The sequence below is a fragment of the Zonotrichia albicollis genome, chromosome 10, assembly GCF_047830755.1.
Source record: "Zonotrichia albicollis isolate bZonAlb1 chromosome 10, bZonAlb1.hap1, whole genome shotgun sequence".
Classification (NCBI taxonomy): domain Eukaryota; kingdom Metazoa; phylum Chordata; class Aves; order Passeriformes; family Passerellidae; genus Zonotrichia; species Zonotrichia albicollis.
The window spans coordinates 4,355,608-4,380,208 of NC_133828.1; the positions used below are offsets into that span (position 1 = coordinate 4,355,608).

Genomic DNA, 24,601 nt, shown 5'->3' on the forward strand with positions numbered 1-24,601 from the left:
TACTAAACAAAACATTACCAGGGTGGAGGAATCACTTACCCTGATTGACAACAAATCGTAACTTCTGTATTGTTGCCAGATTGCCGCTAACTCTGTATATTCCATCAACATCTAGACCTGAAAAAGAAACACATATTTCATTTTAGATCATACAAGTATTTTTCTTTGTATGTCTGTTGTCAGGAAGGCAGAAGCACGCTCACAAGCATGAAGGAGAGCAGCGCAGAGAGCGACTGAGAAATAATCCACCTGACAACAACTGAAGTGCCTCCTCGCTGATTAAAGCAGCAATGAAAAATAAAAGTGGGAGATTAACTTAAGTGAATACAAAACACCTAGCTGTAATTATCTTGTAATTCTGTCAGCAGAATACGGCTCTGCAAGGGGCTTTGAGTGTGGCAGGAGAGCGAGGGGGGATTGGCTCTGGTGCTCTCGGGAAGGGATGTTTGGGACGGGCACGGTGCCGTGCCAGCCCTGCTTCAACGTGGGATGTTTGCATCAATGGTGCCAGGAAACTCCTCTGCCTGGGCTCTGGGCTTCCAGACAGGCATTTCTGAGGCTGTGACCTTTCTGGAAATAAATCACTGAGGTGCCCACCCCGGAATCATGTGAGACTCCACACAACTACCATTTCTCTACTATATTCTTCATAGTGGCTCAGGCAGGTTTGAGGATTAAATTAAATATCCCAAGCAGCATATGCCCTGGAGTTCTCTTCTTCATTGATATAGGCCATTCTTTTCAAGGACAACACGACAGTCCTTGCTTCTCCCTGCATATCCACTCAAGGTTTATCTTCTAGGTGAAACTAGATGTCATACTCCCTTTTGTGACATATTATCTCCTACAGCAAGCTCTGCTGATATGAGTGTTTAAAATAGCACTTCCAGCCCCTCTTGCATAGCTGCAGGATTTTATAGCACATGGGAACCGGTCTCCTTTTCCAGAAGAATTCACTGCGGTGCAACACTGACCCAACCTGTGTGCTTAAAAATCAAACCCACTAAAACATACATTGTCATTTCACATTTAAAACTTGCAAGTACAAAAGAAGCCAAGAGAAGCTACACAAATCAGGTTTTTTTAAAGGCTACTTATCCCTTGGAACACAAGTTTTAATTAGGTTTTGGCAAGCAGTTTCAGAGAAAGCTTTTCTCCTGGAAAACACTAATTTGTCAAACCCAAAAATTTTCAGGAAACACTCCCTGACAATGTATCTAGGGGGAATGGTTTTCCAATTTGGGGTGGGGGGAAAGGAAATCTGAGAGTATAGGTAAGAGTAAAAACAAGTGGAAAAGCTCAGAAGCCCAGCTGTGATAACAGCTGAAGAAGAAGAAGCTGAATTTCAAGTCTTTATCGACACTTGCACCATTCCTTGACACACGAGTGCCATGGCCAGTGACTCAAGTCCTTGCAGGCATTTCTCCTCCAAACTATAAATATTTGAAAAAACATACTTTTCCTTCTGATGAAGACTGACATCAAATAAAATTTCTTGTGTGCTTGCATGTTTGTTTTGTCTCTTTACAAAATACATTTCTCATTTTACGTCTATGCTACCAGGAACATTCTGATTTGGTGTGCATTAAAAAACGTATTTTAGAAATTAGTAATTATTTCTTATTCTGATTATTAATAATAATTCTGTGCTTTTCTGTGTGTTTTATTAGATAGTTTTCTACCCTGCACCTGTGGGTGTCCTGTAACATAATATTGAGAGTGATGTTTCAATTCAGGAAGATCTCCCCTTTGGATACAGAGGGATAAAGAAAAAGTTTACTTAAGAGAAATCAAAAAGGATTTAGTAATCAAGAAACCTTGGAAATTATCCATCTGCTGGTTATATAACATATGAGCAAATGGACATTACTGAAATGTTTAAGTAATGCAATTCTAACTTAAATTTGAAGAGTTTAATTCTGTTTTAGTAAGGGGAGAGCGAAAGACTAACTCCCAGCATAGGACTGTGGGACTCTTGTGGCAGAGGATTAAGAATTGCATCATGTAAATTGAAGTCTAAACCAGAAATTAAAAAGGAAAAATAAATCAAACTAACAATCAGGCAATCCACCAGACAGAATGTTAACTTTTGTTTGGATCTAACTCAATTCAGTTCTTAACCTCATTGGTTATATGGAAGTGAAAACAATCCATGTCACTTTGGGTGAAATAGTCTCACATTAAGAGCATCAATTTGGAACCTGCATAAATCACCCAGATCAAGTGAAAATTAACAAGCTGTGTTGTAAATTGGTGGCTATTACATCTTGCAACATGGTCTGGAGTACACAAGAGCATTATTATTGTTAATAAATTAATTTTGGTCCAGAAATGAAGTTTGATTAGCATTTTATTTGGGCATCATACAATATGGCAGAGAAAAAAAAATAGAAAAAAAAAATCAAGCTGATTATAACATCCACGTGCCATCAACTTTCTGCTCCAAGAACTTTGAAAGTTAAGCCAAACCAAACCAATGCAAATTGGTGGATTTGGACATCCTTTTCATGACCACATTATCTTAGCTGGATTGTTAACAACTTATTTTCAAATCCAGTTAGGCACAAGGGAGAAAGGCAGAGAAACAGAGAGAAAAAAGTATTTCGCAGTTCTGATATCCTGATTCTGTGAATGATTTTCAAAGCAAATTCACTTTTAAGGGCACCTCTGTCAAGAATAAAAACATCACTGCACTGCTGCAAGTGTTTCTTCACGGCAGGCTATAAATACTTAGGGAACAAGATGAAACAAAAGCCTTGCCCAGTTTCCTATCTGGTGCTGGAGTTTAAGTATAGTGGCAAAGAAACTCTCAGGAAAAGATATTTGTTATAATAAAGTCAACTTTAGTTCACTATAGGATGACCTTCTTGTGTTTTGTAGTGGGGTTTATCGGGGAAAAAAATCACTGGATTTTGCCCTAAAGGAGAACAAGTATTTTATTTGCTTTATATTCCAGTCTCCAACTCTGTTTCTGTTTGTTTTAATGAGGAACCTGAGAACAGGATGGACCCACAATTAGAAATTATAGCCAAAAGCACGATAATGATTTCCACACTAAATTTTGTAATGGTATAAGAAATGTAGGAAAAGGTCTTATTCATGAACTCATCAGTTCAGCTGCCAAACTACAGCAAATTTTAACTATTTTCGTTAAAAAAAAAATACACAGGTGCTCCTGATGAGAAAGTTAAAAGGCAACTGGACTCGGACTTGGCTGAGATTCATGAGCAATAATAAAAGTTATAGTCACTCTGCACTGCACAGGAGATGTTAGAAGAATATTTATTTAAAACATTTCTTGCACTCGCTCCTATCCAAAATAGAAGCAACAATGAATGCAGGCCAGTGTCAGATCTAGGACCAGTTTGAGCTGGAATCGGGTGCTGCATCAAAATATTAACAGACAAAAGAAAATTAGAGTTTAGGTGCTATATTTATTTAAAAAAAGTTTAAAAATACTAGACTTCAATATTGATTGAGGTAGTCCAGGTGATTTATGAACTGTCTGCAGTTGAATGTTCTCAGTCACTCATTTCTGTTGCATAGAAAAAAATCCCTCTCCCAAATCACACTGGATTCTGTCTAATGTTAATCTCTATTTGATAATACCTTCAAACTGAACATAAAAAGAAATTCTCTATGTGCAGTGAGAAAGGGGTGGTGGTACACTGAAATTTCTCTGGGTTTTAACAAGATTTAGAATTTAAAACAGCACTAGGTAACTTCCTGCATGGAAAACCAGGGAACTTTCACAATTAATGTATCCTGAAATAGGTGTGGTCCCCAGGCCTGTTTTGTAAAAGAAACCATCGTGCTGGATTCAACAACAAAGTGAAGTACAAACTTGAAGAAAGGCATTCTTTAGTTAGTCCTTTCATTTAAAATCAGTTATGTTCAGGGCAAAACTATTGTATTTCAAAGGAGCCTATTATGCCTTCCCATAAACAGAAAGATCATACGTTTTAAAACTAAAGTGTCATTATGCAATCAAGCTGTTGTATTATAAACTATTTTGTGGGCTCAGATGCCCAGGGCCATCTTTACAAATACTTAAGAGGTCATTATCAGGGTATGTTCTCCCTAAAACTATAATTCTTTCCTTGTGTTTTCATATGCATCTTACCATAAATATCTGATTTATAAACAAATTTTTTTTAAATTTTACTAAGGGCACAAAAGTGTGGCAAGAAATCATTTAAAGAAGCAGAAATTAGTGGATGCAGCAAATACATCCATGTCAAAATAATGTGATGAGAAAAGCAAAAAACAACGTGCAACAGAAATCAAATTCCACAAAAGGACCAATATATGTATTCCAGTAGAAGGAAAATCATGAAGGCTAGCAAAGAATGAATCTAACACACTAAAATTTGACATTAAAATTATGTATCTGCATAGGGTGACAAAATGAACCCAGAATTTCAGGTGAATGTTTGAGCAAAAATAACATTTTTTTTTTTTTGTCTGAAGCCATGGAAATCAGAGGTGAAAATGAAGAATACCATGAAGCAAACATGGGCTACACCCCACAAAATACAACACAAAGTGTTGCTGACATCCCTGTCCTGTGTCTTGGTGTGGCAGAGGGTGGGGTTGGATATTCCCAAAGCTCCTGGAGCAGTGCTGGGGGCTGGCTCTGCTCTGATGGGACCAAGCTGCTGTTCCAATCACCAGAATTACCCCTTTCTTGTTCTCCTACCAGCAGGTTATCACACTTTTGAGGCTTAAAACATCCCAGCAACATACCAGCAATATATCATTATTTAATAGGGAAACAGTTCCATCCCCTGTCCAGAGAGAGTACCTGGCCACCATGGAAATGGGTGCCACAAAAATGTCATGTTAGATATTCTATCAGAGCTTAAATGGGCCTAGGAGGTCAAAGAGTGGATGATACTGGAAGCCAATCTGAAGGACAAAAACACCACCACTGTTGTAAAAACCATCCATTTCCACTGGTGGCCACGATGTGCTTGTGCCTCACATTTGGAAATGAAGCACAGAGAAATATTTGGAAATGACTGAGGCTGAAGAGTTATTCTGATATTGTAAAAGCAATAAGAGCAATGTTCTTGGAGACTGGCTAGACTGACCTCAGTCACAGACAGACTACTTAAATAATTAATTCTGGGCACTATAAACAAATAATTCATAACAAAATATCATTAATCCCAACCAGCATGGTTTCATGGAAATAAATCAGAGGTTTGTCTAGCAAACTTTTTGCATTTTTTGATGGACCAGAATATTTAATAAGTCTGGTTGGAGAAGGCAATGGTGTTGAAATAGTGTTTGGCTTTCTGTGCCACCTTTGACTTAGTACCACATGACATTTTGATCAAAGCACTTGCATTCTATAGAATTAACAGGGCATATATTACATGGATTAAAAACTGGCTCGGTGACAGACCTCAAAATGTGGCAGTTAATGGGAGATATCAGTTAGCAGGGTCAGAACTGGCACAGCTCTCGAGAGCAGGGCTCTCATCCAGTGCCATCTAATACCTTTGTCAGAGATGGGACAATGAGAGAAAAAATTCTCTTGGCAAAATAAGCAGATGACACAAAGGTCAGGGAGATATTAAATAATGACAAGGACAGGTAAAGTTACAGAAGATCTGAGCTACTACCTTAAACAGCCACAGTCTGGCAAAATTGGGTTTAGTATGGAGGAACACAAGGTACATCCAACACTCTGGATTTAGGCTACAAAGGACTTGACGTTTACTTTAAATAAAGATTTGATCTCTGAGCTCAGTGCTGCAACAAGCATGACTAATGTAATGCCTTGGATTATAAAGGAGTACCAAAGAAGCAGGGATGAGACTGAACCTCTTCATGGGCTACAAACAGGATCTGCAGTAAAGCACTGCACTTGATAGCAAAGCAAATAACAAGAAACATAAAATAAAAGCTTTGTTGTTTCCTATTAAAGAGAGGACAGGGAAGTGTCTTCTTCATCTGTACATTTTATGTGATTTGAAGGCACTGGACCTCCTTCCAGCACTGCCCAGCTGCAGGACCTGTGACAGCAAGCCTGAATTCAAGGTAGCATCAAAAAGATTTTCTTTTTCCTGTGATCAGTAGAAATCCAACACTGCTTTGGAATTTAGTAAAGGCAGAGAGAGTGGGGGAAAAAAGGAGAGGGAATTTTGTAGTAGTTCTTAAAAGACTATGAAACAGCTCTATTGGAGGTGTCTGACATGAGGTTTGGTGAATCTCCTTAGGAAATTAGCTGAAAAGAAATAATTCTATGTTTGACTGCAATAATATCAAGAAGATGAGGGGCATTCCTACATAAAAAGAGAATCTCATTTTTTCTTGCAGTAATAACTCCAAGATGCAATGAAAGGAGAAAAGCTTGACTAAGATCTTATTGTTTTCAAGACCCTATAGAAACTGTTTAATGGAAGCAATTAAAACACTGAATATGAGCATTACATACTGAGAATGAGTAACAAGTGAATATGATGGAGGATATACTTCATTCTGTTTCATATCACTCGATGGCAGAATTTCCACTTAGATATTTACACACAAATAAATAAGGGCAGTGAGAGTACAAAGCAAGTGTAATTTAAATGAGCACACAGTTCACTGCTACGCAGGGCTGCTGTTTAATGCCCAAATCAAGCTTGCTCTGCCTCTGTCGTCTTCTCTATTGTGCTGTGCTTTGACATTCAAGAAGTTTATGGTTTAAAAGCCCCAGGAACAACAAGACTTCCTCAGGAGGCTGCCTGTAACAAGAAACTAAACTAAGCCTTGAGCCTATTTGTTTTGAATGGAGCTGTCGAACACGCAGCGCGCTCACTGTAATTTTGCCCTTACCCCCAATATATACTTTTGCCATTCTGCTAGTCCCACTCCTTGCAGCTAAACAAAGTGACCTCATTGCTTTCCACTGTATTTTCTTTTAAACATTGGCTGGGATGATTGAGATTCAGGAATGTGGGAAAATGGATTCCCAAGCCACGTCCATCCCCTTTAATTCTGAGCTGTAATTTTTGGCTTGGCTTGAATCACAGTCATCACATTTCAGTCTGAATCTCTCTGTAAAGTGATCTTTCTTAAACATTTCTTTCACTCATCATGGGATCAGAAACAAAGCCATTCTAGTCTTTCAGCGAAACACTTACAAACGTCTTTTTACAGCGACTCACAAGAGCTGAATTTCCTTTAAAAAATGTTTGAAAAAGAGGAGGTTTTCATTGCCTGATTGTCCTCTTTGTGAATCTTGTCATCTGTATGCCATGAGCTACAGCTATTTTAATCTGTTTTTGTTTGCAATCCATTTGGTGTCCGCCCAAGAAAATGCAGGTGATTCTAATTAACTTACTGCTGAAGATGTGGAAAAATCTCAATTGTGCGACAGAGAATTATACACTTAAAACCTTCCCTCTATTATTTATAACAGCTTATTAATGAAAATGATTACATGAATACATTTACCACCTGATTCATCTTTGTTCACTTTTTAAATCAACAAGGTTTATGCTAAAGGGGAAAAAATGCCTACCAAACACAGACCTCAAGTACACACATCAGCTTGCTGGTTTAAACGGAATGGCAGTTTAAAAGGAAATAACATTGCCTTCATGCAACACAGTATAATATCTGAAATTGCCAAACGTTTGGAAGTAGCTGTTCTCTCTCTGTAACATATTAGTGTATAATTTTGGGAATGCTTATTTCTGTTTTGTTTATGTGTTTGTTTTCTCTTGTGATACCTCCTTCACCACTCCTATTCCCTTTTATTTGCTGCAGTCACTGCTTCTCACGTACGGGTTAGGAGGTCCACTCTGGCCAATCCTTAATTCATCTGAAATAAAATAACATTTCTTTGGTTTTTTCCTGCTTTATCAAGTACAATTTTTTCCATGCTAGCCAAGAGTGATCAAGGGCGGTGAGGAACTGGAATGAGATGCTCAGAGAATCTGTGGATTTCCCATCCCTGGAAATGTCCAAGGACAGACTGGATGTGGTTGAAGCAACAGGAGGGTAGAAGGTGCTCCTGCCCATGGAAAGGCTGGAATAAGATGAGTTTTAAGGTCCCTTCCAACACAAATTATTTTATGATTTTATATTAAAATCAATGGATGTTACCTGTATTGAGAATTTTCTCTAGGTACAGCTATTCTATTATTCCTTGCCACACTCTGATAGACTAACTTGAATGTGATGACAATATGGATAATGCTGTTTATTTTGGGAAGGATGAAAGCCTGAATAAAGGTTATCATTTTAGGAGAAGCTGACGATGGAAAAACTCATCCACTGTGTGACATGATCAGAACAGCTGGGGATGTAATGTGGAGGGTGGGGGAGAAGAGAACCAAGGTATTTTGTATGTTCAAGAAATATATACAACATTGCCATTTCTTATATCCCAGCTGTGCCTGTTAACTTCTGGAAACATGTAGAGCTCAGCAATAAAGCATACTTGACTGATATTTACTGCAATGTGCATTATAAGACATTTTCTGTCACACATTATGTTCTGAAAGAGTTAAGTAACATGAAAAATACAGGCTCGAGATTATATCTGTCATGGATGAAAATACTACATTTATGCCTCATTGTAATCCATTCATTGGTTTATGTACCCCAGCCCTCCAGGGAGTGTCACAACTCCACATGATACTGCTGAGAGCTGTATTTTGCTTTTGGATTTCTGATTTAGCTGAAAGAAGTTTAAAAACACATGTAGCCTGACAACTCCCTATTGGCTATAGAGCCGAGGAGGGTCAAGAGCATAAACCATTCCAGAAAAAGCCAGCTGTGACTTAGGCTCACTGTAAAGATCTGCCTCTCACAGACAGTAGCAGACCAGAAATTTATGCATTTTGCTAAATCCTCTCACTTTAGCTGAACTGTGCTTCATTTGGGGATCCATCATCACCGACATCCTGCCTGTGTTTTTTGAGCAACAGGAAAATTGCACTTTGTGGGGGTCCAATGTTCTTTTAGGAGTGTGCAGAACTTCCAGTCAGTCCACTGACACCACCAGTAGGAACTGTGGTAAAAGCTAAGGGACAGCTACAATTCTCCAAACATCCCTTGCTCTCAATGCTGATTTTAAAGAGAATTTAGTGCACAGTAGGGACCAATCTTTTCCCCCCTCTTTCACAATAGTGAGAGATTAAATTAGACCTCAGCAGTGTCACCTCCCCATCCTGACTAGTGCTGTTTCTTGTTGGACTCTGAACAGTTGGAAGATCTTCCAACTGTGGGCTAACAAAACCTTCAACCAAAATGGGTAAGGATTGCATTTTCTAGGCTGCAGCACCTTCAATCAAAAGGGGTAAGGACTGCATTTTCTAGTCTGCTGCACCTTTGCATGGCAAAGATATTCTTCATTCATTTTTTCTCTTTTTAATGGTAATGACTGGGATAGGAAGTTTAAGGTGGAATAGGGATATTTAGGAAGCAAATTGAAAGTCACAGAACTGCTTCTTTCGTAACTTTTTGGTTTTAGAGATAGCTGAGGGGTCCAGATAGGCCAAACACTCTTTGTAACAGACCCATTTCTTGATGACCTGACACTGTGCTCTGTCCAGCCTCAGATGTCTCAAGGTTATCTCTGTTATCTCCAAGATCAGGCCCTATTCAACTTTCCATCCTCCAGCTTCTGAGCATCACTGGGGAGGGATGCCAAGGCAGAGTTTAACTGTTACAGTTCAACAGCAGCTAAAAAATATCAGAGGGGCACTTGATATCAGCACTTGTTTTGTTGCATAGCACAGAAGGCTGGGTTAGAAATCAAACCTGTTTGGGGACAAGAAACACAGAGGTTCTGAGTTTCTAACAGAGGAATGTGCAGAACCCTGCTCTAAAATCTCGGCTGAGGCTCTAATGTGCAGTTGGTAATGAGGTCTTTGTTATTCACATTGTATTGTAGGCATCTATCTTTGTGTTTGGTTTTTATCTTTAAGAGGGAGTAAACATTTAAAAAGTAGATTCTTTAGTCTAAGGCACTCTATCAGACACCTTTGGGTGTTGCAGGAAAACCCAGAGGCTCTCCTGGAAGATAAGTATTCACACAGCTCTCCAACACCAGCTCAGTGAATTCTTAGCATTGCATATCTGCCCGACATATAAATGTGATAACACAAAGGTGTGTGTGCATGGGCACACGGAGATAACTTCTGCTTTAACAGACTCTTTCTCAGTGTGTTCTGCTCACACTTCAAGACCCTGGGATTCCACTGCCACCTTCTTTAGTGTGATAAATCTCTGTCTAAGAAGTGAGTAAAGCTTTCTTGTTTTTGCGAAATTCATATTTAGTGTTATGAAACAGTGACATTAAGCAGTACTACGGGAAACAACAGAGACATTAATTTTAATATGACACAAACCTATTGTTCTTACATATTTTTCCACTTTAGTTTGCCATCTTAGCTGCAAGACTCTGCAGCTATATATATAGATTATTTTTTCCTGTCATTATTGTGTTTTCTGTCCCCAAACAGGTTCAAGTAACTTAAAAACATTTTTTCCCTCCATTTAATTTGGTAAAAATCTAATCACCAAAGCAACACTCAGCAAAAGGTGTAGTCAAGGTGTGTGCAGAAAAAACAAAGCTCATTAAATGGATTACAAAGAGTGATAAGTACCAAAACTTAAGAGACTGGTGCATCCCTCATTACTTTGGCAGAAGCAGCTTCATATTTTCCATGCCATGGTTTGACATGCATTCCAGGATAGACTACACCAAAATAGCACAAAACTTGTAATGAATTGCTCAGGGACTCCTCAAAAAAAAAGTTTTTTTAAGTATAGTTTGAAAAGGAACAAATTGCTTTCTGCTTTGAAATATGCAAATAAAAAAAAACACTCCATGAAATACAAATTATATAAATAAATAAAACATAGCTGAGACATGCAAGAAATACATAAAAATACTGACTTCTGATAAGAAAACAACCCTAGTTGCTGGCAATAAAATGCACTGGATATCTGTTAGCTGAATTTTGGGTGAAGTAAATGCATAAATATGAATATCATTTGATATTTTCATGGAAGATAATTATTTTGTAATTTAAAGCTACAGGAAGAAATTTGATTTGAATCGTTGTCTTTGTGTCTTAAAGCTGACTGTGGCATGGAATGATGTAAGGAAGGTAGAAATCCAATCTCATCCCTTTTACCAGGGCTCACATAGGCCCTCTGGTATTTCTGAAGGCTTGGAAAGATGAAGTTGGCATAAAGTGCTTTCCATATCTAATTTCCTTCTTTGGTGAAAATTCCAGTAATTATTAATGACATTTACTCTACAGACATCCAAGGCAGTTGTAGGGTTTCTAACAGAAACCTCTTGCTCTAAGCTGTGGCCTTTGTGTTTTTAATGTAGGGCATATCAGAACACAAAAATGCAACTGAGACAGAGATAATAAAAGGCACCATTGTGAACCCTTCATAGTGTGCAAATTCAGATATTTTTCAGGCATCCACATCATGAGAGTTTGAAAAGTACTAAAAAATATCATGTCTTTGCAGCCACTGCTGTGAGGACAATCCTGCAGTTTACAGATCAGGGCATTAAATAAAATGTTTTGTAGCTGCTCTGGTTTAGTGTCAAAGTAGGAAAACCTGCCTGCATAAATAGCACCCTTCCAGAACCTTCCACCTCTTTGTTTGGATTCAAGTCTGGCTTGCAATTTGTTTGGGATGGAGAGTTTGAATGGTTTTGTTTTCAGTGGTTAGAGGGGATGCTCCGTTTGTTCAAAGTCAAGTTTACAGTCTAAGTGAAAGCAATTTTCAATACTAGAGGATGTATCTTATCTCTCTACTAAGGTTTATTAAAAATATGTAGCACCTGATAATTTAACACCGAATGAGTGGCTGCTAAATTTCCCCCTCTCTTTGTCCCTCTGTCTCACACACACAAACACAGGAATGCTTCTCGCCTGCCAAGCTATGTGCCAAGATTTTGTTCACTTTAATCTCAATCATATGAGCTAGAGAGCCATGAAACAAAGTTCCTACCAAGTATGCTGACAGATTTTTAGTTCTCGTGGCTCCACAGGGCATCACTACAAGCACATGAAGGAACTTTTCTTATTAAAGGTTTCTGAGCTGATCCGTTTTTCCATTTAAGTCAACATGAGCAGTATCACCATGAGGAACTCAACACTTGCTAACTGATACCATACACTCATCAAAATTATTTCATTTCTGAGTAAACAAAAAGCTGTGGCACCTCCAGCAGCATTGTGTGGTTACTGCTGGCACGGGGAAGGCATTTGGTGGCAGCTGCTTTGGTGTGCTATGTCACATAACACCGTGGCAGCTCAGGACTGACAAATCAAAGCATATGGTTTCAAATACTGGGGGGAATTTTTCCTGGGGAGGTGAAGAAAAGAGGCATGGAACAACCTCTTTCTGCCTTTTGGGGGACTTTCTTATCTTCTGAGTGACGACATTTCAGAGGTATCACCCTACCCTTGGTTTGGAGGAGTCCATGGTGGTTTTAAGAGCCACAGTACCACCTGTTAATAGCCCATAATCTTGGCAATTAAACAAGTTCCTGTCTTTTGTTTTAAAATCTTGAACTAAAATCTGGGTATTTAGAATTTTTTTTTTTCAAATAGATAAAGCTTAAAGCCCTGAAACAACAAAACTCTGACCCATTTCCTTAACTGAAAGGCACAGCTATTGACTACAGAATAGATCTATTCAGGTCCCTCAAGTCTCCATCTGTTTTGGTGGACAGGCTTATATTAATAAAGCAGGAATTACAGGAAGAAATAATATACATTTCAAAGCAGAATAAGTATGAGAAAGGAGTTACTGATTGCAATATCTTTTTCCCAAAAATTTCAGTTATTTGAAAGGCATCACCTCCTACACCACAAAAGGTGCATGAAGGAACCACAAGGAGGGAGCTGGAGGATTCAAGAGGTCTGTTGTGTTATGAAACAAAGTGCTCACACATTTTGCTCTCATTTACATCTATGCCATTCCTCCCAAACCATTGTTTGAGTGAAGACAAAAGGAGTTGGTTTGCTATAAAATTACATCCATGATCTGTGCGGATCCTGATCATAATGCAACAACCTGCTGAGCCAACAGACAACTGGAGATCTTTGAAAAACTTGTTAGTTCCTTGGGGGTTATCATGCAGTAGCCAATTTAGGGACAATTCTGTTACCAGATTGCTAATAATGTCAGCTTCATAATTTCAGGGGAGTAAAACAAGCTGAAGAAATCTTCTCTTAAAGAAGTGAAAGCCTTCACATAAAGCCTCCTTTTTAATCTATCCTCCCCCTTTGCCCTCTGCCTTCCTTCTGAAGCTCTCTGTTGGTACAATTTCTTTCACTTAGGTATCAATCCCATTAGACTGTGGTATTATATGATTAAAACATTGATGTAACACAAGCTGCTACAGCAAATAATTGAAGTAATAAAATACAACTGCAGTTATTTGCTCTCTTGAATTGCAGGCAGAAAAAAAAATGAGACGGGTTTTTTTTTAAACTGACCCCGCAGTGTGGCATATGGACAGTAAAATTTCTTTTTTAGTCTGTTTTCTTTTATTGCTGTAAAACTTTTTTGAAAAAATTATAGTGTAGTTGTAGTAGCTTTTTTTTTTCCTCCCATAGGAAAAGTGATTAGTTTGCATTGTGGAATTATGTTTTCATAACATTTAAAAAAATACAACTTTCTATTTAAGCAGAGAGATATTGAAAGGATCTGAAATTACACCTCTTTTCCTTTTAAAGGAACTTAATGGACTTAACTTCTATTTTTGTGCGTGTTTGTGTGTGAGTGAACATCTCTTCTAGGCCAAGATTCATTTTGTCAAGTGTTAGCCCAAAGTGTTCTATTAATGGCTGAACTGCAAAGTCTGACTAAAAGGGGTTTGCAGTGGAAATCCTGCCAGCTCCTAGTCTGTGATGGCATGTGTACTGTACCAGGGCATGGTGCCTCACAGCCTCAGCTTATTCAGGGGGAAAAGAGAGGAGTTTTGTGCCTCTCTTTTTACCTTTTTCATGGCTGGGAGGTGAATACCCTCATGTGTCAGCTTCCCTGAATCTGCCTTTGACCAGGGAGTGAGTCAGGACCTTCATTCCCTCCTTGGCACAGGGCAAGCAACACACACACACACAGAGTCAGCTGGCTTTAAATTTCTCTGGACTTTTTTGTTTCAGTGCATGCAAGTGTCAGCTCACTGATTTACAAAGTGTATTAACATTATTTTAATATCTAGAAAACGATGTTTGATTCTTTTTTATTTCGTAGGTTAAGTGGTTTGTTTTATTTATTATGCCTATTGAACGGGGTTTTATGGAAAATTCGGAAGACAAAATGCCCTGTTTCCTTCTGCATGTTCACAAATAGATATATTATACAATGCTAGAAAAAGGCAAAAGGCCAAACTCATCTCTGGTGTAATTCCAGTAAAAGCAATAAAATTACACAAGGCATGAATTTGGCCCAGGCATTGTAAATGTTACTCTGGTGAACACTGAGTGTCTGCTTGTTGTTACTGGCACGGCTTAAAATACAAATCCCCCCTCTTTTTCATAGAAACTCATACATTCCTCTGGAACAGATTAATCAATGAACCAGGTATCAGGTAACTATGACAAAGACAACAACTGGCTCAAATACCTGCCTGTTTTATGGCTTTTTTCCTCTTCTAACCAACTTAGAATCTCTTCTTTCAAATTTTTAAATAATTATATATTTATTCTCTTTTGTGCCTTGTCATTACAAGGCTTTTATTTCTTTTTTCTTTTTTTTTTATTTTCTTTTTTGTCTGTTGTCTCCTTTTCTCTAATTTGTCTTGTATGCCCTTCCGTGATGTTTCCTGTTGACACTTCTTGATATTTTTTTCTAGCTCAGAATGTGGCTTTCTAGCAGACACAGAGGCCCCAGAGTGAATACCCTTCAGAGCCAACTCTGACTTGGACCTTGCACAACACTATTAACTGGCTCTTACTCTAAGAAAGGTGGCTATAGTGGGATTGCCTGAGCCTGAAGACAGAAATGGCTGAGGAAATCTTGCCAATGTGTTTGCACTAAATTCAACCGCTCCTAATTTCTACTCAGAAGAAGAGTTTATTAAAAAACAAAATAATAACAATTGTAATAAAGCACCAAACATTTTAAATCACAAACTTGCAAGGGCTTTTCTCAGAACCTGGTTGTTTTATATTGCATTCATCTGTATGTTTGAGTTTATGCTCGTTGGCCACTTTAAAGTAAACACAGTTCAATGCCCTCAGAAACAGATTTCTTCTGCACACAGGAATTCCCTGGAAAAAAGGCTTTATCTGCTGAACTGCTGGATATTTTGTGTGCATGCAATTTTTTTTTTCCTATCAGTTTGTTTTCTTCCCCCCCTTTTTTTTCCCTCTTTTCTTTTACATTCAGTGCATATAAAAGTTGGGAGCAGAAGCCTCCTTGGAACAAGATAGAATCATAAAAGGAATCTCATCACAAGCTAAACAGTACAAATTGCACATTCTTCATGGAAGTATTAGCTTTTAGTGCGTGCCTGGATCCAAGCATAATAGATTATCCCAAAGTGGGAAAGAATGAACAGTACAAAATTAGCAGAACTGGGGGCTCAGATCAGTTGGTGGAGCAACATGATCTCTGTACTTTCAGGGCACTGAATTCTAAAGCCACGGGAAACAGAATGTAAAATTACATCAGAGTAAGCAAGGAAGCATGTGTAGGCCTGGGAGAATCAAACAAGAGCTTGGAAAATGCATTTCCAGAGGAGAATAAGTACTGAAAATCAGTGAATGAACTTGTAGGAAGCAAACTGCTATTCATGAAGAATTTCTTGCTCTGAGGATAGAAAGATACGAGAGTGAAAAAACACAGAATACATTTCAGTGGCTGTTCAGGGGCCAAGTGCTGTTGGAGAACAATCCTGCACTCAGACAGAAATATAAAATGGGACAGGATAGGTCAGTCTCCTGAGGTTTCCCTGCTCAGGGAAGCCTTGCCAGAACAAATCCTTTATGCCTCTGGCTGATGGGTTTGGTCTAACCGTGCTGGGAAGTGTCCCAGGAGCACTGTGCATTTACTGGGAGCCCAAGATGGTGCTGAGCACACCCTGGCAGAACTACCCTGTACTTTCCTTCTGCCTCCCTCAGGTCCTCAGGGATGGCAATCAACTATTTCTGAGCACCAAATAAAATTTAAAATTTTTGCTCAGGCTAAATAAATCCTGAGGAACATGCTGTTGAACTCAAACCTGATAATGAGAATTATAATACATACAGAAGTGGAGATAGGTGGTGGGATCATAATCATGGTGGAGTTTCAATCATTCCCCATCCCTGGAGTGATTTAAAAACTGTGTAGATGTGGCACTGGGGACATGGTTCAATGGTGGCCATGACAGTTCTGGGGGAATGATTGGACCTCATTGATCTTAGAAGGCTTTTTCTACCTAAATTTCTGGTTTTATACAGTGGCTGTGAATCCATCCCTTGGCTGCACAAGCTTTGTGTCTCCTGCCATCCTCACTGGTTTATAATCCGCTCACCCCACCACACCAAAGCCAACGATCCCAGCATGGGAATCCTCAGCTTTAGGAGGTGCTTGGGATTTTTTTTTCTCTTTTTTTCTTTTCTTTCTTCCATTAGAAAATGAGATAGCATTAGACTCTTTTAAAAACTCATTTTTTTTCCTAGCAGCATAAATATATTCACAATACTTTATATTTTTTAAAACTCATTTCCTCTTTGCTTAACTCCTTGAGATAAGTGAACTCTCCTCTGTGTAAACATTCTACCAGAATACTGACTACCTTTTAAGCAATATATGATTTAGAAGGTAATGAAATATCACTTTCTTTTCTTTTTTTCTTTTTTTTTTTTTTTGTATAAATAGGTTTTAAAGTGCTTTTAGCTGCACTTTAGCTTTTAGATTAACAGATAAAACTGATGAAAGAGACACAACCTTCTGTCACAGGGCAGCATGGCATTTGGGAGGTGAGGTAGTTTAAAATACTGTTTTTATCTTCATTTCTCTCCATTGGGATGACTGTATTTCTTTACTACATCCCATAAGCTACTTTATCTTTGCCCATAAAGTCATTTTCTCCCTTAAACCCTGAATATTCTGCATCATGAGACTGTGTATCTGCAAGTCTGCAATGATCCTGTGCATAATCAAGCACAGCTATGGACATTAAGTTATTTAAAGCTAAAATAAAATTAGTATCAGTTTTAGGCACTTTGGGGTGGCAGACTTTGGAGGCCATGAGAAATCTGAATTTTGGAGAGCAAGAAGTTAATCTTTTTTCAAAACCACGCCTTCTTAATATTGCACTCCCAGCTTTTAAATGCTTAATGGTGCCCTCTGAAGTCTCACTGGTGCTACCCCAGATTGTCCCCCAAGCCAAGAGCCCCACACTCAGAGGGGTTTTTGTCACTGCTCTTATTTAACATGATTTGTTCCCTGGGTCTCAGTGCAATGAAACCCAGTAAATAACACACTGGACACACAGAGAAGATAACAAAAGGAAATAGTTAAGGTACTATAATAATTTTAGCCATTCTTTTTTCAGGTCACTATAATCTGCCCAAAGATAACTAATTGTTCAAAGTAAACATTCCACTCCGACCACAAAAGGAATCCATTACACAAACATATAATTCACAGTCATTTTTAGTGGGTTGTAAACAGTTTGGAATGAGCATAAAATGGGACAAAAATCAAAGTGAGCATTTAGAAATGAAAAAGTGTTTGCTACAAAAGGTCAGTCCCTTTACTTGGCAAACTATGTAGAAAAGCCTGGGAAAATGTTGAACACACAAGCAGTAAGGGAATTTTAAAGCCAACAACCTCCCTGTTTCTTTAAACAGACATCGGAACCTATAACTGGATCCTGTCAAACAAACGACTGCAAAAAAACATAACAGCTGCTAAGAAGTAAAGTTGAAAGATAAAGTTTTCTAAGCTAAGAACCTTCTCAGAAGTGGACTAAAGGTCTTTCTTAAATCTTTAAGCAAGGTTATGGATCCCAGGGTGGCTTTTAGGCATTGAATCAAATATGTAATTTTGTGTATCATTCCTGTCAGAGCATCCTGTGCTCCAAGAAAAGCAACAGAAAACAATATCTGCAACGTCCAGCTCAGCATGGAAACAGTACCTGTAATCACCAGCTTTGCTGCCTGCAGTGTCGTTTTTCAAGTCATTTAGGCTGATTTGAGAACTCTAACTCGGATTTGGGAATGGAGAGAGAAAATGAAGGATGTTTCAAAAGAGAGATGAAAGTTAAATTATATTTCCCTGGAGCATTGGGGCTGTATTTCTTTACAAAACCCAAGCCACACTGGATACCCTGGGTAGGTTTAGGATGCAGACTGCTAGGGGTGTTCATTTACTCTGTCATTAGACACACAGACAAATGATCTTCCCTGGAAAAGAGTTTAGTATCAGACTGTTTTCACACGATAAAAGACTACTATGAGAAGTATTGGATGGCATGTTGTTGAGGTACAGCACAGACTGATATTTTTATTTTTTTTAATGCGTTCTACTCATGCCTTTCACATATTTTTTTAAAAAAGAAAATGCAAAAAAAAAAAAAAAAAAGGCAGGACTTCTAAAGGGTCCTGGATAACAAAACAAATGGGCGACTCCAGAAATGACTGGAAATGATATCTGGCCTAGAAACACCAAAAAAGTCCTGCAATGGGCCCCACCCTTGGCAGAAGTGAGCAGTGTGTGAGTTGCAGTGCTCTGGGAAGATTGTCCCAGGCTCTCCTCCCTGCACTGCTCAGCTCGGGGCTGGTGCTACCTGTCAGACACTTCCCAGGGAGAAAAGGAAGCAGATTGAAGAACAGATTTATAAACAGGAGTACAGATTGAGAAGGCCAGGTCGACAGATAGCCCCAGAAAAGCCTGAGGTCCATCCAAGGTAGGTGTGGATGGCAAAGTAAAAGAAGAAACAGAAAAAAACCCCACAGAATGTGCTGTTCCATCAAAAACTTTCCCCTGAAGTCCCTGAGAAGACAGAAAATGAAGAAATGCTGGAGATCTGGAGATCTTTGAGTAGTCCCTGTATTCCTTCAATCTGATTGCTGCATGGTATAGAATTATTCTCTTATCCTCAGAAGGTCACACCACAGATATGGGAAATTTTTCTCTTTAGGATATTGCATGAAATACTAAGGATACAATACATTTTCCCAAGGTAGTTTTGACTTTAGAGGCACTGGTCTGAATAGCTCAATAATCAGGACTAGAAGTTAATCAAAAATTATGAATGAATAATTCAGTAATTATTATAAGTAATTCATAAGTACAGGAAGAATGAAGAGAAAAACTGATCTTCCTTAAAAAAAAAATAAATATGTGACAATTCCCTTGCAAGTATCCAAGAATGGGCACAGTTTTATTGCCTCTCTTTATTAAATTCCACTACCAGCTCTGCAAGATGGCTGAGAAAATGGAGAAAGACCTTCTGTTTCACAGTTCTACTTCAATAACTAAAAATACAAAAAGAGGCTGAAAAAGTGGAATTCATATCATTTTTATCACATTCTAAAGTGAATCCTTGTTTGATAGATAAATATCAAAATCTCACACCACAATATCTATAAATATGTGGTGTGAGACTTTTTAGATCAGATCTTAGAAAGCACCCCTGTTCTGAAATGGTAAAGAAGCAAATTAGGGGACAAATGATCAAACTTTTATTTAAGTTAGAGGAGAATACATTCAGAATGAACATCCTTTTGAGAATCATTTTAAAATAGCACAACTAAACAGGAAATCTTGCCAATGGTTAATGACAACCTGTATATTTTTAATCTGTGGGAGAATATTGCTAGATTTGGCTATTGTGTGTAACCTCGTCTACTCAGGAAAATGTACTAATTAATATCATTTATTCAGATCACTGCTAGACTTTCCGTGCACAGTGATTTTGCTTTAAAATTCAGAAAAACAACTAGAAAACCAGTAGGTGAATAAAAACTAAATCCATGAGCTGATAGCTAAGAACACAACCATTCAGTGGAGCACAAATGGTTTGTAAGTAACATTTAGGGATGGTCTCCTAAGGTCTTTTCTCCTAATAATGCTTTATCTGAAGCGCAGCACGCACGTAACATTTTTTGGTACAGTTACAGTATGTGGATGATATATTCTCTAAATAGGAAGAGAAAGCTTTTCTACCACAGCCAATATGCCAGCTGTACCGAGTATCTAGGCCATCTTACTAAGACTATGAAAGTAAACATACAGTTTTCATTAAATGTGCCTTTCCCATAATTGGTACATAAGTATTTCCCATGACTCTGCAGTTGAGTGTCTTGGCTGGAGGCATATCTGGCCATTAAGAGGAGGGTTTCAGATCTGTTGAGTCTCAGCCATGCCGGGAGAACTTGGCACCTCCACACACTGCTTCCTAATACCAACCCCGGCACAAAATGTCATCAGAAGCTTGCATAAACATTGGACTTAGCTTCACATAAATTACTGCTGTCCTGAGATAGTTTATGCCAGAACTCAGTAAAAACAACACTCTGAGTAAATAGAATGCGAGTAAATGGAAGCATCTTAATCCAAGAAAACGATAATAGAGAAAAAAAACCCTGCGTATCAAATATAAACTCATAAATATAGTGATAACGTGAAATTTTTATCTCATGCCATGTGATTAGCTTTTATTTACATGTTAGGCTAACCAAAAGGGGTAAGCTTCTCTGAGTTACAGCAAGTTTGAAGGAAACACAAGAACTGTAGTGCAGTACTCAGAAGGATGACTGCCTTTGAAGGAACCGTGATACATCCAGTTTCTAATATGCACATTTTTTGGACAATCTCACAGACAGTAAACATCTAATTACGTTCCTTGAATTCTTCTATTACTGTTCAGCAGTGCAGAGACCTCTGGCCTCACTTCTGCTTGGAGGAGTGAGCGGTCAGATACTCCAAAACATCTATGAAATATCCAGCACATTCTTGGGGGAACTCGTGCTGAGGTTGTAACCAAGCAGTTTGTTAGACACGTTCTGCATGGAGTGGCATTTTTGCAATCTAATCTCTGCCTTTCCTTTTCATGTTCTGAATTTCACCTCACAATTCCTCCTCTATTAATAGGCACTTCACACATTTTTCCCCTTTTTTTATCCAGCCTCCAGCCTCCCTCCACAAGAACCCAATGCTACTATCTCCCCCTGCTGAACGATCTCCAGTTTGTTTCAGTCTCTGACTTCCTGCCAATCATTCTGGGAATAATAATATCCCAGTGCTCTCTTTGCTGTATAATTAAAGCATGAATTTCCCTGAGTTTGAAACTCCAGGGTAGTTTTATTGCACCTTTCACTATAAAACCAGGTAACAATGGCAGAATTAAAATAGCTTCTGCCTTTGTGGGTAACACTCTAAGTATCTTTTTTATTTTTCATGGATTCTCTTGTTCTGAGACTCCAGTATATGGCAGTGACAATGGGTTCACCCAGCCTTATTCTGAAAATAAATTTTCTATCTTTTGCAAGATATATGTTTCCCCAGATCCCTGGAACAAGTTGTAAACTTGTAACAGATGGTGATGAAGCCTCACATTTTTATACAATACATTTTAAGATTCTGCATCTACCGCATGCACCTTCCAAAGAAAATGACCTTCAGTGAGAGAAGATGCACACTGCAGAAAGGAAGGCAGGCAATGGTGTTAAGTACATCTTTTTTACACTATGAAAATCCTTCTTATTAATCAAAACTTTTAATGAGGATGGATACCCATTTCAGTATTTTTGCAATATTATGACTTTTAAAATAACTGTAAAAATTAGACACCTGCACTCATTAGGAAAAAAAAAATATGGCCATGCTAGAATAACATTTATTTCGGTTAAATACAATTCAAGACTTAGAAAAAAGTATTGGCCTTACATTCACCAGGGAATTTAGAATGAAATTACTGACACTTTATTGATGGCTAACATTTGCTTACCCAGAGAAAGACTAAACCAACAACATGTCAAAGAAAAATACAGAATAATCAGCATGAATGAGTTCTATTAATGTCTTATCATATAAAGAAAATGAAGATACACAGAATGTGATATAGTTCCATTCATAACTATATTATAGAACGTACTGTCTGCCTACCCTGGCAATCCAAGCAGAGTTACAAGGTTAAAGTTTTGATTACTATTAGAGTAAAAAGAAAGTATCAAATAATAAGGTACTCACCTCTTTTTTCAACAGCTTCTATGCAGAGTCTTACAAACTGGGGAACTGTAGATTTCTCATGCTCACAAACCGAGTGCAAATGGGAGCCAAAAATTTGATCTACATTTGGAAGACAAGAGGAAAATACATTAAGGCATATTATTATTGGTGAGATTTTTCTCTCTTCTCAGCTTGCCTATTAATTTAAAACTCAGATATTGAAGATGCATTGACAAAACTGGAACCAAATCCTTTTTGAGTCCTAGTGGTCATTAGCTTTTGCCCCAGAACAAAATCCCTCCACATCTGCTGCTCAGAATGCTTGATGGATTCAATTTCAATTGCCACTTGCACCTTAATTTTGACTTTTATAAGGCTTGGAGGTCTCCAGAGTTTGGTTAGACCTGCCATAGAAAATGTGCAGGCAGTTCCAGAGCTACAGCTCCCCAAGTCATTGAATGCAAATTTCAACATGATGCACTTGGTCCAACCTAGAAACTCCTCTGGTTGGGTGACCTGTACCTTCCATGCATTTGGAAGTTTCACTCTTTCATGGAGCACTGTATGAGGGCAAGGACTTCATTACTTTGCATCATCAGGACTCAGTACAATTTCATCTCAACTTCACAAAATCTTTTTCTTTACTGATCGAATCGCCTGCTCAGAAAAAGAGGAGATACAAGATGTCTTTTGATGTTGATTTCATCTTACACCATGTTTAACGAATGATCAGTCTCACTTCCTTCACAAGCAATCCTCTAACTAGATAATGGCAACTTTTAGTTTTTGTGATTTCAAAGTTTTGATCAACTCTGACTGTTGATCTTGAAACATATTTGTATTAGCAGGTTCAACCCCTCAGATTACTAATTAGCTTCCTCCACCTCATTTCCACTCTGTGTGTTTGAGAGATTATGAAAAGAGCAATCAGTAACAGGGACGTTGTCAGCTAAAATCAGAATGAATCAAACAGATGAGAGGAACTATTCAATAGGAGCCAGTTAAATGCTGAAACAATAGGAGTGTACTGTCATCATTTATCCGAAGAGACAGTCTCCATATAGCATTTCAACAGAGCACTATGGTTTGTAAATTGGTGTGGAGGCTTTGAAAATTATAATATAGATAGCTGAAAGGTGATAGCAGCAGTCTGGACTTTGCATCAAAAACCCAGCAGCTCCCATGGAATTGGATGTTTCCTCCGTGGCCAGTGCCACCACACTGGACCATAACCAACTGGAGTGCTTTTTGCTCTAAAACCAACTTATCCTCACTAACAATTAAAAAAAAAAAAAAATCTGTGCTGCAATAAGCTTCATTTTCATTAATCACCACTATTTCATACTCAGCTCAGATTTCAAGAGTGACTCGATTGCCTTTTCTTTCCTGACACCCAGAGCAGGGAAGGCAGCGACAGAACCAGGGTGCGGGGCAGGGGTCGCTTCGGACTCCCTGAGATGCACCAATTTACACCAGTACCTCCCAAAGTGTGTGATCTGCATTCTGGGAGAGTATCAGAGATTGAATTGAAGTTATCTGGAGTTTGGGCTGCAGAAGGGATGGAGGATTGGGTTCACAGCACTGCTCTGAGGAAGGTTGTGTGCATGTGTGGCGTTAAGCATTAGCGAACAGTCTGTTACATGTTTTGGGGTTATGTTTCTGACAAAGCACAGTCTGGTTACATTTTCTTCATAAAACATTTATAGCTGCCTTCAGTGGTAATTATACATACAGAGATTTATGATTAAAATGTACTAGCACTTCCTCTTTTGACATCTTAATTGTTTTTTAAAATTTTAGCAAAGACCTGTCAAATTCTTTGCATAATATGGAATGGTCTCCAATGTAAATTATGTTAAAAAAGAAGTAAAAACATGTCTTATTTGGTGGACAAAGACACTTGTAAACAGTTTCAGAAGCAAAACAGGCAAAGAACTGCACTGTGTTTAGATGGCAACACATGAAGAACTGAAATGAAATTAGTGTGTTGCTGTTCAGCAGTTTCTCTTCTGTGTTATAACCACTTTATAATCAACTTCTACAATTATTTCACAGTTACTCTTTCAATCTCCAACATGAACACAAAGAATTTGGTATTCCTGGGAGGAAATTCTGAACAGGCTGAAAAGAGTTTTACAATTCTCACCTAGTCCGTTACTTCATTTCTTGGTTCAGATTCTATATATTCAGCAAAATATTAAACCTCATTTTTGATACCTTTCACTGCATGGATACAGTCACATTTTGTACCCCACAGTTAACTTTTAGATCATCTCTTCTTTAGAATACAGGCACTCGGGATTTTTATCTTGGATGGAAGGGCAACAAAATAGCATTAATACTTCCTGGGCATCAAAATTGACTATGGTAAAACAACAGCACACAACTGCTTTGGAGGGTTTTTTCCCCTTCTAGAAATTCATGAGTATTTACAAGTACATGATCC

The 24,601-nt window shown here is 38.3% G+C and overlaps 1 protein-coding gene across 1 annotated transcript in view; it reads right to left on the reverse strand.

The window, feature by feature from the left end:
* The window catches only part of ARHGAP15 (Rho GTPase activating protein 15), a 321,279-nt gene that overhangs the window by 101,972 nt on the left and 194,706 nt on the right, over positions 1 to 24,601 (reverse strand). The window contains exons 10-11 of the mRNA XM_005491382.3: positions 22,177 to 22,275; positions 40 to 117 (exon numbers count right to left, since the gene is read on the reverse strand). Coding sequence (XP_005491439.2) covers positions 40 to 117; positions 22,177 to 22,275 — 177 coding nt within the window. The remainder of the gene's footprint in view (positions 1 to 39; positions 118 to 22,176; positions 22,276 to 24,601) is intronic.